Source organism: Amphiura filiformis, chromosome 14, assembly GCF_039555335.1.
Source record: "Amphiura filiformis chromosome 14, Afil_fr2py, whole genome shotgun sequence".
Taxonomy (NCBI): Eukaryota; Metazoa; Echinodermata; class Ophiuroidea; order Amphilepidida; family Amphiuridae; genus Amphiura; species Amphiura filiformis.
The window spans coordinates 63,705,965-63,721,593 of NC_092641.1; the positions used below are offsets into that span (position 1 = coordinate 63,705,965).

Genomic DNA, 15,629 nt, shown 5'->3' on the forward strand with positions numbered 1-15,629 from the left:
GACTGGAGTTGCCAGCAAACACAAAAGGTTGCCAGGAAACGTTTAAAAACTGGGTTATATATAGGGTATACAAAAGTATAAAACGTTTTGATAACATTCAAAAACATTCTGAAGACTTGCTGCAAAACATGCTAACAAAATGTTTTTTAAGTTTACAAAATTATTTTTCCAAACTATTTGTTAAATATATTTTATTACATGTTGACATTTTAAAAATGTTTTTTTTTTTATAGTTTTTTCCATGTAAAACGTTTTCAAAACCCGTGTTTATGACTTTTACATTACCTGTCATTTAAATATTATTAAAACGTTTGGACTAAAGTCAAAACACGTTTATAACCCGTTTATAACGTTTTAAAAACATATTTGTGTTTGTTGGGTTGTCACCATTGATTCTGTCAATATTAACATCAAAACTGAAGACCTTTTTTAAATTGCTTCTTATTGTTTACAAAATAATTATGTGTAGGACGCGAGGAATGGCTTTATCCATTTTCCGTTGCTATATACACAGCCCTATGGTAAAGCGTCTTTTTACCAGTATTTAAATATGCTTCGGTTTTCGAAATATAGTGAAATACTGAAAAAGAGTGACCATCACTGAAAACAAAACTTGGGGTGCCCTACTAAAGAATAGTTAGTTAAAACAATGTCAAGTACGACTGAGCTATACCTAGTACGGCTGGACTGGACTAAACTATATATTAGTACATCAGGATACACTAGTGACTTAACTATCAAATATACTAGTTCAACCTTGACCAACTAATAAATAAATTAGTTCAACTGAGACCTACTAGGGGCTCAACTAATATATTGGGGTGTTCTCCTAATGGGCTCTACTATCAAAAACGATGTCAAGTACGACTATTTTTTTTAATAGGGCAATCTGTACTAATGATGTTTGGCTAGTTCAGCTGACTGAACTAGCCTGTGGAACTAGCCCAATTCTAGCTCGGTAGAAGTGGTCGAAGATATGGAAAGATACGTTTTATTGACCTTTTTTCCCAACCTTGTGTTTTTTATTAACTTACAAACCGTTTTAGCATGGTTAGAATTTGAAAAACAGATTTGGCCCCGTTTTTTGAGCCCTGTTTTCTACTACACACTGCATGATGAAGGTTCCCACGAATTCGGCAGCCACAACCATGCATGCATAAACCCACGGTCCATGATCATGACATTTGTGATCCGATACAATCTCATTTCAAATTCTAACGGTTTGTAAGTTATTCAAAAACAAGCTTGGGAAAAATGTCAATAAAACATACCTTTCCATTTCTTCGACCATTTCTAATAGGTTAGAATCGGGGCTAAATTGTCCATCTCAAGACGCTAGATGTGCTATCGTCTGCAGCTGAATTGCAGGTAAGCATGGTAAGTGAAATTACTCACAGAATGTCGCAATTAACAGCTAGGGTTCCTGCCTGACTTGGGATACATTCATTCGGTCCGAAAGATTTTCATCCATCTTTCTTTAAAATTGGACGTCAACTTGTCGCCTATCCGCATAGGACGATATGAATCTTCCAAAGTTATTAGCGTGTTTTGATTTTTCATGCTTGAACCATATTTGCACAGATTCTCAAAGTTACAAAAAAATCAGCCAATTATCGTAGCAGGGTGATATCTTCTTAATATAATATTGCCAGTTTTGATGTTTTTTGAAGAGTAAGTTTTTATAAAAGGCAACATTCGGTCCTCTTGAAATGAAAACAACTCATACAGACTTGAAATTAAGTATAGAATATGTTTTTCTCAAAATTCCAACACTATTCTGGAATGGATCTGCACAAACCGCACGGGCTATATATTAATTGGGATGCGTCGAGATATCATTAGGAAACGAATTTGGAGAAAACCTTCTGTTAATAAAATACTATGCTGAGCCACCAGATACGGTAAAATAAAAGAACTTCGCGGATACCTGGTTGTCCAATGAACACAAGCCGTTTCTTTGTGTACAATAAGTTTATAAAATATGGGGCCATTCAAACTGTCCTCCACTTATCGACTGCTTAGTGCCAGAAGTGGGTAAGTGTATTAGCTGACATAGGTAACTGCCATGTGTAGATGAGTACAACATACGGTGTGTAAATTGCCAAATGTTTACAGGGCAGCTATTGCACTTACCTACTTCTGGCACTGAGCATTCGTTATATGAGCCATAATTGTCGTCATCATCGTCGTCATCATCATCACATACACACCATCCTTATCAGCAGCCGGGCAAAATTATTTATAGCAAATTTATATCGTTGTCGTCTACAGTTTGATTCTTTGTCTACGTCAGTTTGTAGTTATATATATGACATTAATAAGTTTATAACTTCAAAAAAAATCTAAGCTATGTGTCTATGTAAGCTCCGACTTTATGACGTTTGTTCTAATCCGGGGTTCTTATCAACTCTCTAGCTTCACTCTTCAGTTCGTATCGAATGACACCAAGGATGAATATTATGGTATATCTTAACACATTTGAAAGTACATAATTTTATTTATTACAGGCTCCCACTAGAATCTATTTCGTGATATTTGTTCATGTACTTTCGATATACTTCCTATCTACACATGTCACCGCATAATTCTCTTTATCAACTGATTCCAAAGAGGAATACGATGAAAGATCTGTATCATATACCTGATCATTGGCAATCTTTGTACACGTAACCTCTGAGAATGACGTAAACCTCCTTACCAATACGGAATACTCTCATATTGGTCTCCGGTACATACTGCTGGGATATCTTGTCACCGATAGTGAAGGTTGGATTTGGCGTTTCGACATCCATGCTGCATTCAGTACCAATTTGACACTTGTAAACCGTTGGACAGAATTTCCACTGTGAGGTTGCAGAGTATTTCGATGCAACCATTTGGTATGCTACTAGGTATATAGTTTCGTAGCTGATGTATACATGGAGCTCGTGGAACTCAGAGTCTAGATTATTGGCATGAAGTGTATGCCAAGTATTTGTCTTCGTGTTGAACAGCATCACAAGATGGTTGTGCACTGCACCATATTGCCTCTGTGAGGAATAATATCCAGCGACGATTAGACAGTGTTTAAAGATTGCTATTGAGGGTCGAGTGCTCGGATTGAGCACATGTGGAAGACACGGGAGTTTCTGCCAGCTGCCAGTAGAAATGTTGTAGCGTTCAACAGTATCAATTGAGGTGTTCAGGTTGTTAGGCTGATTTCTGATCTGGGGCATTTTCGTGCCACCAATAGCATACAAATATCCGTCCAGATATATGAAACCAAAATCGGAGCGTTCATAGTTCATTTGTTGAAGATCGTTCCACTTATGATCTTGTTTGTTGTATTTCACGAAACTTCCCTGCAATCGGTACAATCCCTGACAGTACCCTCCAGCACAATATAAATTACCATTGGCAATCGCGACAGCATGACCAGATCGGTTTTGACCGGCAATTGAGATTGCGATCTCACTCAAACCATTACTGTCTTCTTCGAAACATTGGTTTCTATATCCAATTGCAACGAGGGCCTGTTATGGAAGAAGAAATTAAATATAAAATTCTTCATCAATAGTCAAGAATAGAGAAGCAAGCAAAATCCCGTGCAATTTTTGTGATTAAGGTCCAGAATCAGTCTTAATATCATAATATGACCTCAAAGAATTAGAAAAACTTGGGTGGCAAATATGCACCTTGCTCAGAATGAGAAAAGAGTTAAGGTCACACAGAGGTTGTTTTGATTTTGATTATAAATCACGTTAAAGTATTGCTATGATCAGAACGATTCCGGAAAAGTATGGTTTGATCTGTCCGAGATACATGGTTCACGAGTTATGAGCAAAAGGGTCAAAGGTCGCATTTTTGGCTCCACATGGGTCAAAACCTTAAAAATATTCTGATTAAAAAAACAAAACAACAAATGATCAATAATTATATGATTTTTGATACTAATTCATATAAAAAAGTGTTTACATCATCTAAATGCCTCATTACGTAAGTAACCGTGTGGGTATGACCTTTGACTCTTTTGCTCTAACTCGAGAACTATACGTCGCAGATAGGCCAATTTATACCTTTTCTGCATGAACCATTAATACCGGAGGAATACTTTTGTATGGTTTGAATAACATTTGACCATTGAACCGTATTGACCTTGACCTATTTAACAATGTTACCTTTGTAACGATAAATCCTAGATCATGGTTCAAACTATTTTAAAATTGGATTGCCTTTGAAAGACGAAAACTTTGAGACCACTTTGGTTAAAATCGGAGCAAGTGTTAGTCTTTGACCCCTATGGAGGCCTAAATGCTCGAGAACCATACATCGCAGGTAGATTTTTATACTTTTTCTGAATCGTTTTGAACAAAATCTGATAAATTTTGAAATTTGAACCCTGTATGACATTGAGGGGCCCATAACAGGTGAATTTTTGCACCAAAATATTTCTGGTAATTCAAGGTCTTTAGCAGAGTTAACTTAATACCAAACCAAGCCTCAATCTCAAAACCTGCACGAAAAACCATACACTTTGCAACTGGACTATAAAGGAAAAGAATGACACCTTAATAATCAAATCACTTATTCTAAACGTAGTATCTATAAACAAAACGCTTACACAAAAACAAAATGGACCATATTGCAGTTAAGGGTATTCAACTTTGGAGCAATGTGAGTGTTTCAACTGAACTGAAATATCGAAACACTATATATTTGCCATTTATGTGTCAATGATCTGCATCTGTTGAAGCCACTGCTGAAATTGTCGTATTGCTTTTACTCTACAACCTTATGCCTTCAATCTATAAAAACCCTAATGGTACAAATCATCATCATTAATATCAAAGTTATAATAATAGCTTTATTCCATAAATGTTTCTACTAATCATAGCACTTATCCTGAACTGAAACTCTAAGCCTTAAACCAATTTTTCCATATTCGCAAAGAATAATAAGTACCTCTGCTGATTCACATGCAATTCTTGGTGTAAATATAAGATGTTGCTTCTCAACAAGAACTGTGCTGACAAATGATTTCTTCCCTACGGCGTAAAACTTCATAAAGTCCATGTAAAGCGCTCTGCATTCAGCCAACTGGTCTTCAAACACGGCCAACTGGTTTTCGAAGAAGTCTATAATCTTTTCACGTGGAAGTACACCCAGTCGAACTCGTCCAAGAAGACTGATTGTGTAAGCTTTGCGATTGTCCCAGTCATATTTTAGCCATGATACAAGTGCATCTAGAACCTGATTGGTATACAGGAAAATGGAACAATACATCATCAGAAATGTTCATATTAATGCCCAATGCTAACATATGTTGAGTCATATTATATGACCCAATCTGATATTAAGGAGAGTGACTTTCAATTGATTTACAATACTCGTAAAAGAATGTTTATGGTGTAAGAAATCAAGATCTATCGGGTAATACAGTTACGGTGTCAGAACACGTTTGCTTTGTTTTTGAGGTCGAGACGCTATGTATAGGTTATATCGACACTTTACAACATCTATACATGAGCTGCATATTTGACATATAAGCACTTAAATCCTACCTCTGATTCGTCCGTCACTTGTAGGTCATTCCTCTCCAAGAGATCAGACATGTTCTGGAATGTGACGTGCTTCAAGAAAGACTCTCCTTGACAAAATGTCAGAGAACTTGCTGGCTAAGTAGCGGTTAGCGACTGTCCTCACACTGTCAATTTCACGACATGACATCGAACATAATTTGAGGCAAAGCTCCAAGGTAAGTCTGTTCTCTTCGTAGGCTTGATTGAGGTAATCTGAACATGCCTTAAAAAATATAAGTCATGGTTATAGACTCCAAATGGTTATGTAAAGAATTTAACTCAAATCAAGGTTCATTCCTACACCTTTCATAATACTTTAGTTATTTTCATACATTTTGCACATTTTGTATGTGACATATGGCACGCGTAATCTGTAGACAGACAGCACTAGACAGAATCTCAGGAACCAAGGATAATAAGAGCTATTATATGATACAGACCTTTAAGGGAACTATTCAAACCTACCTGTATGGCATGTGTAATCTGTAGATAGACAGCATTAGACAGAATCTCAGGAACCAAGGATAATAAGAGCTATTATATGATACAGACCTTTAAGGGAACTATTCAAACCTACCTGTATGGCATGTGTAATCTGTAGATAGACAGCATTAGACAGAATCTCAGGAACCAAGGATAATAAGAGCTATTATATGATACAGACCTTTAAGGGAACTATTCAAACCTACCTGTATGGCATGTGTAATCTGTAAATAGACAACACTAGACAGAATCTCAGGAACCAAGGGTAATAAGAGCTATTATATGATACAGACCTTTAAGGGAACTATTCAAACCTACCTGTATGGCATGTGTAATCTGTAGATAGACAGCACTAAACAGAATCTCAGGAACCAAGGATAATAAGAGCTATTATATGATACAGACCTTTAAGGGAACTATTCAAACCTACCTGTATGGCATGTGTAATCTGTAGATAGACAGCATTAGACAGAATCTCAGGAACCAAGGATAATAAGAGCTATTATATGATACAGACCTTTAAGGGAACTATTCAAACCTACCTGTATGGCATGTGTAATCTGTAGATAGACAGCACTAGACAGAATCTCAGGAACCAAGGATAATAAGAGCTATTATATGATACAGACCTTTAAGGGAACTATTCAAACCTACCTGTATGGCATGTGTAATCTGTAGATAGACAGCACTAAACAGAATCTCAGGAACCAAGGATAATAAGAGCTATTATATGATACAGACCTTTAAGGGAACTATTCAAACCTACCTGTATGGCATGTGTAATCTGTAGATAGACAGCACTAGACAGAATCTCAGGAACCAAGGATAATAAGAGCTATTATATGATACAGACCTTTAAGGAACTATTCAAACCTACCTGTATGGCATGTGTAATCTGTAGATAGACAGCACTAGACAGAATCTCAGGAACCAAGGATAATAAGAGCTATTATATGAGACAGACCTTTAAGGGAACTATTCAAACCTACCTGTATGGCATGTGTAATCTGTAGATAGACAGCACTAAACAGAATCTCAGGAACCAAGGATAATAAGAGCTATTATATGATACAGACCTTTAAGGGAACTATTCAAACCTACCTGTATGGCATGTGTAATCTGTAGATAGACAGCATTAGACAGAATCTCAGGAACCAAGGATAATAAGAGCTATTATATGATACAGGCCTTTAAGGGAACTATTCAAACCTACCTGTATGGCATGTGTAATCTGTAGATAGACAGCACTAGACAGAATCTCAGGAACCAAGGATAATAAGAGCTATTATATGATACAGACCTTTAAGGGAACTATTCAAACCTACCTGTATGGCATGTGTAATCTGTAGATAGACAGCACTAGACAGAATCTCAGGAACCAAGGATAATAAGAGCTATTATATGATACAGACCTTTAAGGGAACTATTCAAACCTACCTGTATGGCATGTGTAATCTGTAGATAGACAGCACTAGACAGAATCTCAGGAACCAAGGATAATAAGAGCTATTATATGATACAGACCTTTAAGGGAACTATTCAAACCTACCTGTATGGCATGTGTAATCTGTAGATAGTCGGCACTAGACAGAATCTCAGGAACCAAGGGTAATAAGAGCTATTATATGATACAGACCTTTAAGGGAACTATTCAAACCTACCTGTATGGCATGTGTAATCTGTAGATAGACAGCACTAGACAGAATCTCAGGAACCAAGGATAATAAGAGCTATTATATGATACAGACCTTTAAGGGAACTATTCAAACCTACCTGTATGGCATGTGTAATCTGTAGATAGTCGGCACTAGACAGAATCTCAGGAACCAAGGGTAATAAGAGCTATTCTATGATACAGACCTTTAAGGGAACTATTCAAACCTACCTGTATGGCATGTGTAATCTGTAGATAGTCGGCACTAGACAGAATCTCAGGAACCAAGGGTAATAGAGCTATTCTATGATACAGACCTTTAAGGGAACTATTCAAACCTACCTGTATGGCATGTGTAATCTGTAGATAGTCGGCACTAGACAGAATCTCAGGAACCAAGGGTAATAAGAGCTATTCTATGATACAGGCCTTTAAGGGAACTATTCAAACCTACCTGTATGGCATGTGTAATCTGTAGATAGACAGCACTAGACAGAATCTCAGGAACCAAGGATAATAAGAGCTATTATATGATACAGGCCTTTAAGGGAACTATTCAAACCTACCTGTATGGCATGTGTAATCTGTAGATAGACAGCACTAGACAGAATCTCAGGAACCAAGGATAATAAGAGCTATTCTATGATACAGACCTTTAAGGGAACTATTCAAACCTACCTGTATGGCATGTGTAATCTGTAGATAGACAGCACTAGACAGAATCTCAGGAACCAAGGATAATAAGAGCTATTATATGATACAGACCTTTAAGGGAACTATTCAAACCTACCTGTATGGCATGTGTAATCTGTAGATAGACAGCACTAGACAGAATCTCAGGAACCAAGGATATTAAGAGTTATTATATGATACAGACCTTTAAGGGAACTATTCAAACCTACCTGTATGGCATGTGTAATCTGTAGATAGACAGCACTAGACAGAATCTCAGGAATCAAGGATAATAAGAGCTATTATATGATACAGACCTTTAAGGGAACTATTCAAACCTACCTGTATGGCATGTGTAATCTGTAGATAGACAGCATTAGACAGAATCTCAGGAACCAAGGATAATAAGAGCTATTATATGATACAGACCTTTAAGGGAACTATTCAAACCTACCTGTATGGCATGTGTAATCTGTAGATAGACGGCACTGGACAGAATGTCAGGAACACTATCCAAGGATAATTTCAATTCACCAGTATACATGAAGTCAAGCAATGTGGAAAAGCGATTTCCATCCAGATCCGGGGTTTCTTCCAACGTAACCTGTAGCATGCAATATCCACATATTCTTGTGATCAAGGACGTGAATTTGTATTGATTAGAGGTAAACAACTAAATTTAAATGTGGTGTCAAATTAAAGCTAGTGATGAGACCAATACAGTAGGCATAATAAATGTTGTAAAAAGTTATTAACATTTGAATAATTAGCATCTAATTAGCATAATGTGCGGGGTGGAGGAGGATCAGGAGGAGGAGAAGGAGGAGCAAATTTAATAAATGTGATCCCCAAGGGGCCATATGATGCAAAAGGTCCATTTCTTTTCGCCAGCCCATAGGGCTGGTATCTAATTCTGAGATGGGATTTATGTACACTAAAGATTAGCTAAGATTATAGCCTTCTTCTATTGGTATGAATTATTTTTTTTACTTCTTGTGGTGGAAATGTTTTTGATATCTGCTAATTCGATTTGCAAGGAAAAGAAAGTATGTTTTGCCGTTTCAACGAACGAAAACAATTGAGTATTGCCAAAGTTAAGTTTGAATTAATTATGACTTAAAAAGTTTAGGTTAGGCCTACACATATAAACATAAACTTGTTCAGCAATCAGCATATAAAAAAAAATGACATGGTCAACAATTAGTAATTAGCAGGGAATGATGGAACAAGGTCATATCAGTGGACTACTGAGCATAGCATGATGTTTGGTTGCCTGTGAGTGCATAATTGATATGTTGATAACAGATCTAATAATGTTGTAGAATCAAAATCTTCATTATGTGGACCACATTGAAGTCAAAGTAATTCTGTATCGTTTTATGGATAAAATTGACTCAAAATGTTATTGATGATATTATTGCTATCTTTAACATCAGTTTTGTCTTTTCAACAGGAAAAATCCGATGGAAAATAAAGTTTTTAGGGTCTAGCTATAATATTGAACAATATATCCCATATTTTGACATGCACTTATAGAAAATAAATAAATTATTGTCTTACTTTATAAATTATAAATACTGTAAAATGACACATAACTAAAGTGAGGCCACTTTCTATTTTTTATATTTGATTCATAAAATAATATAAAATCATTTTAAAATAAAATGTGCATGTAAGTTGAGTTTACATAGCGAATTAACTAACAACTGCAGTGTATTTCTTGATTTTAATAATAAGCATGGGTAAAAAGCACAGAAGACAGAAATACAGACAATTTGGAGTAATGAATTAAAGAGTTGACAGGAGTTATAGGAGTTAATGCTTTTTGCTGTTTCAGTGTGCATGTTCTCACCATTGATGGTTTGGTGTAACATGGATGTAAGCGTGATCCTAAAAAATGCCTTTCACGGTGACCCAAACTATTTACAAGACCTCTTCTGCATTGAGGCTGGCCTTCCCTTTTAAAGGGAATTTTATTTCACTTTAAACTGCATACTATAACACCATGCAATCATATTCCAGGTAATTTAATTTGCTTTGAGAAGCAATTTTGCATATTTTATTTTCCGTTCGGGTTACACATTAAGTCAATGGGAAAACATGTCTTGAAAGAGGCTGGCGCAAAACTATTTTTATTTTATTGAACCCTATAATGTTATATATGTATAAAAAGCTCTGGCTGAGAGGAATTAAAATATGGAAATTTTAAATTATGTGGGGTGCACCTAACTTTTTTATTTGCTGCAAGAATATGTATACTTATTTGTATTATGTTGGGTATAATAATGTGAAAGATCTGGACATTTAAATAAAAAAACATGCAATTTTCATCTCGCGAAAACATGTAACACATTACCGGCCCAACTCAAAACCCATGTAGGTCATGTGTGTAAAAGTAAAATGTTCACTGATCTTTTATAAAATCACCATGAACAAATTCGGAATAGATACCAAAGCCTGTGTTGCCTGCGCAGGCAACATGCTGCCTGGCCCGGCAGTGTTTCTTAGGCAGGCAGTCGGACCGGACTCATTAAGCTATGAGGATTAAGAATTGCGGCAAAATGTAAAACAAATGTTTAAATTGACTTTTGTATACCCTGCGTTGACTAGCCTATACATGCCATTTCTTCTTTTTCAGCGCTGCGTTCTTTATGTAGCAGCGCTATATAAGCATTCTGTATGTATGTATGTATTTGGATGTCGAATACTTTCTAACTTTAAAAAAAAGGACATAAATACGTTGGAAAAACAGGTCTGAGTGGGGATCAAAGCTTTTACCTCTGTATTACAAACAAAGTCTTGGACCACTACAGCACTACTTTCAAATGAAAAAAAAGGAAAGTATATTATAGAAATAATTCCCCACCTGGAGTAACACTCCATGTAAGACCTAGGTCATGTCAATATTCATATTTTGGGTCCTTTTCTTTTCTCGAAATGCCAATAAGGTATGACCCACTAAGTGGTATCAAATGAAAAAGAAAAAAAAGGAGGGAATATAATAAGCCTTTTCCTCCGGGAGTGACACTCTTCCTATGACCCGGGTCAATATTCCTTTAAACCCGGTCTTCCGAAACATACTGTGAAAGTGGTATACCACTACAATATAATGCCAAAGTAAGCCCCATACTTCAGCTATAGACTAGTGCGGTAACCACTCTAGTTTAATTTAAGTACTTGGTATTTGATAGCGCTTACCTCTTCCTTTGAAGCCTCGCTAAACCCAGCTGTAAACATGGTGCTAAAGAAGTCAGAAGTAGACGCCAAAATATTCTTATGAGCTCTGTATTCACGACTGCGAAGCTTAATGGTCACGTCACACAGCGAATTATTAGCCCTATATGAGTTTAGCAGCATAGACATTTTTGTAAGGTGTTGTAATTTCTGCGCATCAAAACTACTTATTTCAACCACGTTTGAGTCGGCAGTTGCAGCTCCTGTTGCCACTTCAGTGTCCACTGGTTCTAAGCCCGCCATTTTACTCTTTCCGTTCAAATCAATTTGATGAAATAACAGAGAATTGCGATGAACAAGTTTTAATTTTTCATATGGCGTCCATTTGCATGTTTGTTGCAGCAAATGTACTGCGCACCAACGAGACTGAACACACGACCTTTGTACATGCACAGAATGCATATCATTATGGCAGGGAATTCCCCGCTTGATGAAATTATTTTGTGTGATTAGGGAGTGTTCAAAATAAAATTTCGAGGGCACAGACGTAAAAAAAGTGCAGAATGGGTGTAAATACATATACTGGTTTTGTTTTTTAGAGAGACTGTACATGCATTTGAGCTTCCAAAAAAGGCTTTATTGGGACACAAAGCGTGCAAAAGTTTATACTTCATCCATGATGGGATGAAAATGCCTTTATTGTGACAATGTGCGCACACAGCGTGCAAAATTTTTGTATTTTACACTATTTTGGCCCATGGTGGATGGAAAAGTGGCTCCTGGCCCCCTTTATTTTCCTTTGCCCTCCAGATTTTCTCTTTCATTTTTTGTCAGAGGGGCACTGTTCTCTTTCATTTTTTGTCAGGGGGAACCCCCCCCCCTGCCTACGCTACTGACGAAATTGTGTGTTTTGCTATTTGATGCGCCAGTTCGCGTTTTGGTATATCGATGGGTGGGTTTTCAGTGGAGACCAATGCGCCCAATTGGGCGCATTTGGATAAAAGTGCCCCTAAAAGCGCCCAATTATGTTAAATTTGGCTGCTTTTTGGGTGTTTTTTGTGAAAATTTGGTATACTGATGGGTGGCAAAAACAGGAAAAAGTAGGTATAGAGAAAGTCAGCATCCGAAAGTCTGCGTGGCACATCCCCGTAATTGTTTTTCCGAAGAACCCCGGGGAATCGCGAAGTGCAAATTTGTTCAATTTTACCCTATTGGGGCCCAAAACACGGTGCTTTTCTTTGCATCCTTTGTTTTGATATTTTCGCCAGCTTATTTGCATGTTGTTTCTGATTTGTTTTTTATTTTGCTCCAAATATTAATAATACTTTTAGGTATTCTGAATTTGTAATCTTCCAAGTTTTAGGGATTTAATTAAATTAATTAGCCTGGGTGGATGCGGTTTTTAATACAAACATAGCACTTTTCCGATGAAGATTGTAAAAATACCAGGATTGCATTTCTGATTTGATTTACACGGTTAGGTTATTCTTCTTAATCTACATTTACATGGTCCTTGAAGGGGGGGGGGGGTGTCCTTTTCAGATAAAATTTTACAAATGGCAAAGAAAAATTTTGTCTAATACTATTGTTAATCTGAATTATTCAGAAAGAAAAACGTTCAAATATGAAAAATTTCCTGATACAACAATAAGGTTTTCAATTCAAATTCCCCCTAAATATTAGTGTGGATGGTGGCTGTTGAAACGCAAACAAGCCCAATATGGTATAATGATATTGTTGCATTCCATGGAAATCATCCCCGTAGAACTATGGATGAAACTTGGTAAAAGGAATTTTTATACCAGTGATGACACATTGCCTGCAGCTCCAGATACTACTTTTTAGTGAAATGTGGATGTGGTCAGATCTGATGTACTCAATGTGCAAGTGTAAAATGAATGCGCTGTTTTGCACAGACTTCTGTACAAGCTGTGATGAGATGACACAATGACCGTGGCAATAAAGAGGACAGTGATTGTGATGATGTTTAACAAGACTAGCAGACTAATTATTTTAATGAAACAATAATAACAAAATGTTCCGGAATGTATAAGCGTAGCTTTCATGACTGAATGAACTCCCCATTCACTTACTTTTTTTTGGTAGGGGTGTGCCACCGCCAGTTTCAAACTTGGAGTCTAGGGAACTGATCGGCCAGATAAAATAGGGGGTCTTGGGGACTGATTAGCCAGTCAAATAGAAAAAGGGGAGGGGTCTTGGGAACTTATCAGCTGCCAAATAGGGGTCTCGGGAATTAATCCAGGCGCAAGCCAAACCAGGTTTCAATTTCGTTATCTTTTTGCCACATATTTTTGAAGAAAGCGAATTCACCTTATTCCTTACCATGTGTTTCAAAGGGAAAATAATTGATAGAAAATCTCTTTTGAAGCTTTTGGGTTTGCAAAAGTAGGAAAGAAAACATGCTGATCAAGATGAGCGGATATTGATGAATACTGGGTGTATGAAAAAGATGTATCTGGTCTCCATTTATTGGGATTGAGCATTCTGGTCCTGTTTTTGCAGTAGAGCACTCTCTGAGTATCTGCGATAGACATACTGACTCTGGGATAGACTTTGGCTGTTTTAACACCATGGAATGTATATTCATTCACATTCCCAAAAGATGGTAATCCACCTAAAGCATTTCAAGAAGTCCGGCAAGGCCCGCAGAGCTGGCATAGTATTTGTTCCCGGGCAACTCAACCCAAACCTCCACGTGGTGTCGGATGGGTAACGCAAACTTGGGCAATGGGGACCAGGCTTGGATGCGAGGAAGTCCAGCTAGCTGAGGATCATGTAAAGTTTTGACCACGTTCTAGCCCTTCCTCGGCTGACTCAGCCTAGTATGGTTCTGAACAGATACCGTAGATACGTCTACAAAGAAATAAATTTGGATTCTTCGTACGAGCACATATAGCAAGAGACATACAACGCGGCATGAAGAAGATAGGAAATAACTAAGATGCAGTGAAGCATATAATTATGTTTTGTGACTGAATGAAGATGTACAGGTGCAATTTGACAAAGGAGTGAGTACTGGCGCAAATAACCATAGGAGTTGAAAGCGCCATACAAATCTACAAAAAAAACCCAAAAAAACAAAACAAAGCATTTTAATGTGTCGTCCGACGATTTTCTTTTAGGTGATAGAAACTGCTTTGACAAAATGTCAGGCGACTCAAAGGTGGGTAGAGAGCACAAGAATGGTTACATCTTGAGTTGGATCGGAGGAGGGGGCACTAAACTTTAGAAACGTCGTGAAGTAGGGCATATCGTTAAAAACATTGTTTTAAAAATGGGGTTATTGGCTACAATGAAAAAGGGTCATTGTGTATGATATTTTAAAAAGGGGCTCATTGGGTATTAAATTTAAAAAAAGGGTCATGGGATAGAAATTTTTGAACATTTTCCAAATTTACAATACAAATACGGAAACAAGAGAATTTGAAAGTTTCCGCATTATTTTGTGGCTTTTGATGATACAATTCTAGAAGAAAAGGGGATCGTTGGGTAGCCGCACCTAACTAAAAGGGGTCATCTGGTATGACTTTTAAAAGAGGGTATTATTCGACTTGAAAAAAGGGGGCCATTGACAGGCACATGCCGACACTTCTAAAATTGAGTGCCCCTACCCCCGGTGTTTGGAACGTTTAAGAGGTTACATACGTGCCCTTCACACCTTTGCTTTGGGAAGTGTATGTCTCATGGCTCTGAATGAAGAAAAAAATTTACTGATTCTATTTATGTACCTCTGGTTTATGAGAATGCAATTTCTTCTTTTTCCTTTGGACAAAATATTAAAGAAAAGGGACACGTCTTTGTTTTTGCCCTGGTCAGATCTCAAAAATAAATTGTTGGATAAGAGTAGATTGGGGAGAAACGCCGAAAAATGATTGATTTGTAACCTTTGAATGTGATTCGTCATTGTTGAAACATATCGTTCCAAAGTTTATGCAAAGCATGCTGGTATGTGACGGCACTCAATTCAATGCGCTATAATTTGGTTCACCTCAAGTTTGGTAGTGACGTATGTGCGTATTTCGTTGGCCTAAGCCGTGAATCGCGCGCGTCAAGTTAATCACGCAAAG

At 37.1% G+C, this 15,629-nt stretch overlaps 1 protein-coding gene across 1 annotated transcript; it reads right to left on the reverse strand.

Moving 5' to 3' along the window:
- Positions 1-2,645: 2,645 nt before the first annotated feature.
- Positions 2,646-11,969, reverse strand: LOC140169572 (kelch-like protein 28). Its single transcript, XM_072192836.1, has 5 exons — positions 11,566-11,969; positions 8,822-8,971; positions 5,541-5,781; positions 4,942-5,229; positions 2,646-3,512 (listed from the first exon to the last, which is right to left on the reverse strand). Exons 3-5 carry the CDS (start codon positions 5,589-5,591, stop codon positions 2,646-2,648), a joined length of 1,206 nt encoding a protein of 401 aa, XP_072048937.1. The 5' UTR covers positions 5,592-5,781; positions 8,822-8,971; positions 11,566-11,969.
- Between the last annotated feature and the right edge of the window lie 3,660 nt (positions 11,970-15,629).

Bases quoted from the DNA above. Each gene is read 5' to 3' on its own strand.
- LOC140169572 (XM_072192836.1), bottom strand. From the start codon at position 5,591: ATGTCTGATCTCTTGGAGAGGAATGACCTACAAGTGACGGACGAATCA. The intron at 5,230-5,540 runs GTAGGATTTAAG...TATACCAATCAG, and splicing joins AAGTGACGGACGAATCAGAG to GTTCTAGATGCACTTGTATC. The intron at 3,513-4,941 runs GTACTTATTATT...CTTCCATAACAG, and splicing joins TTGCATGTGAATCAGCAGAG to GCCCTCGTTGCAATTGGATA.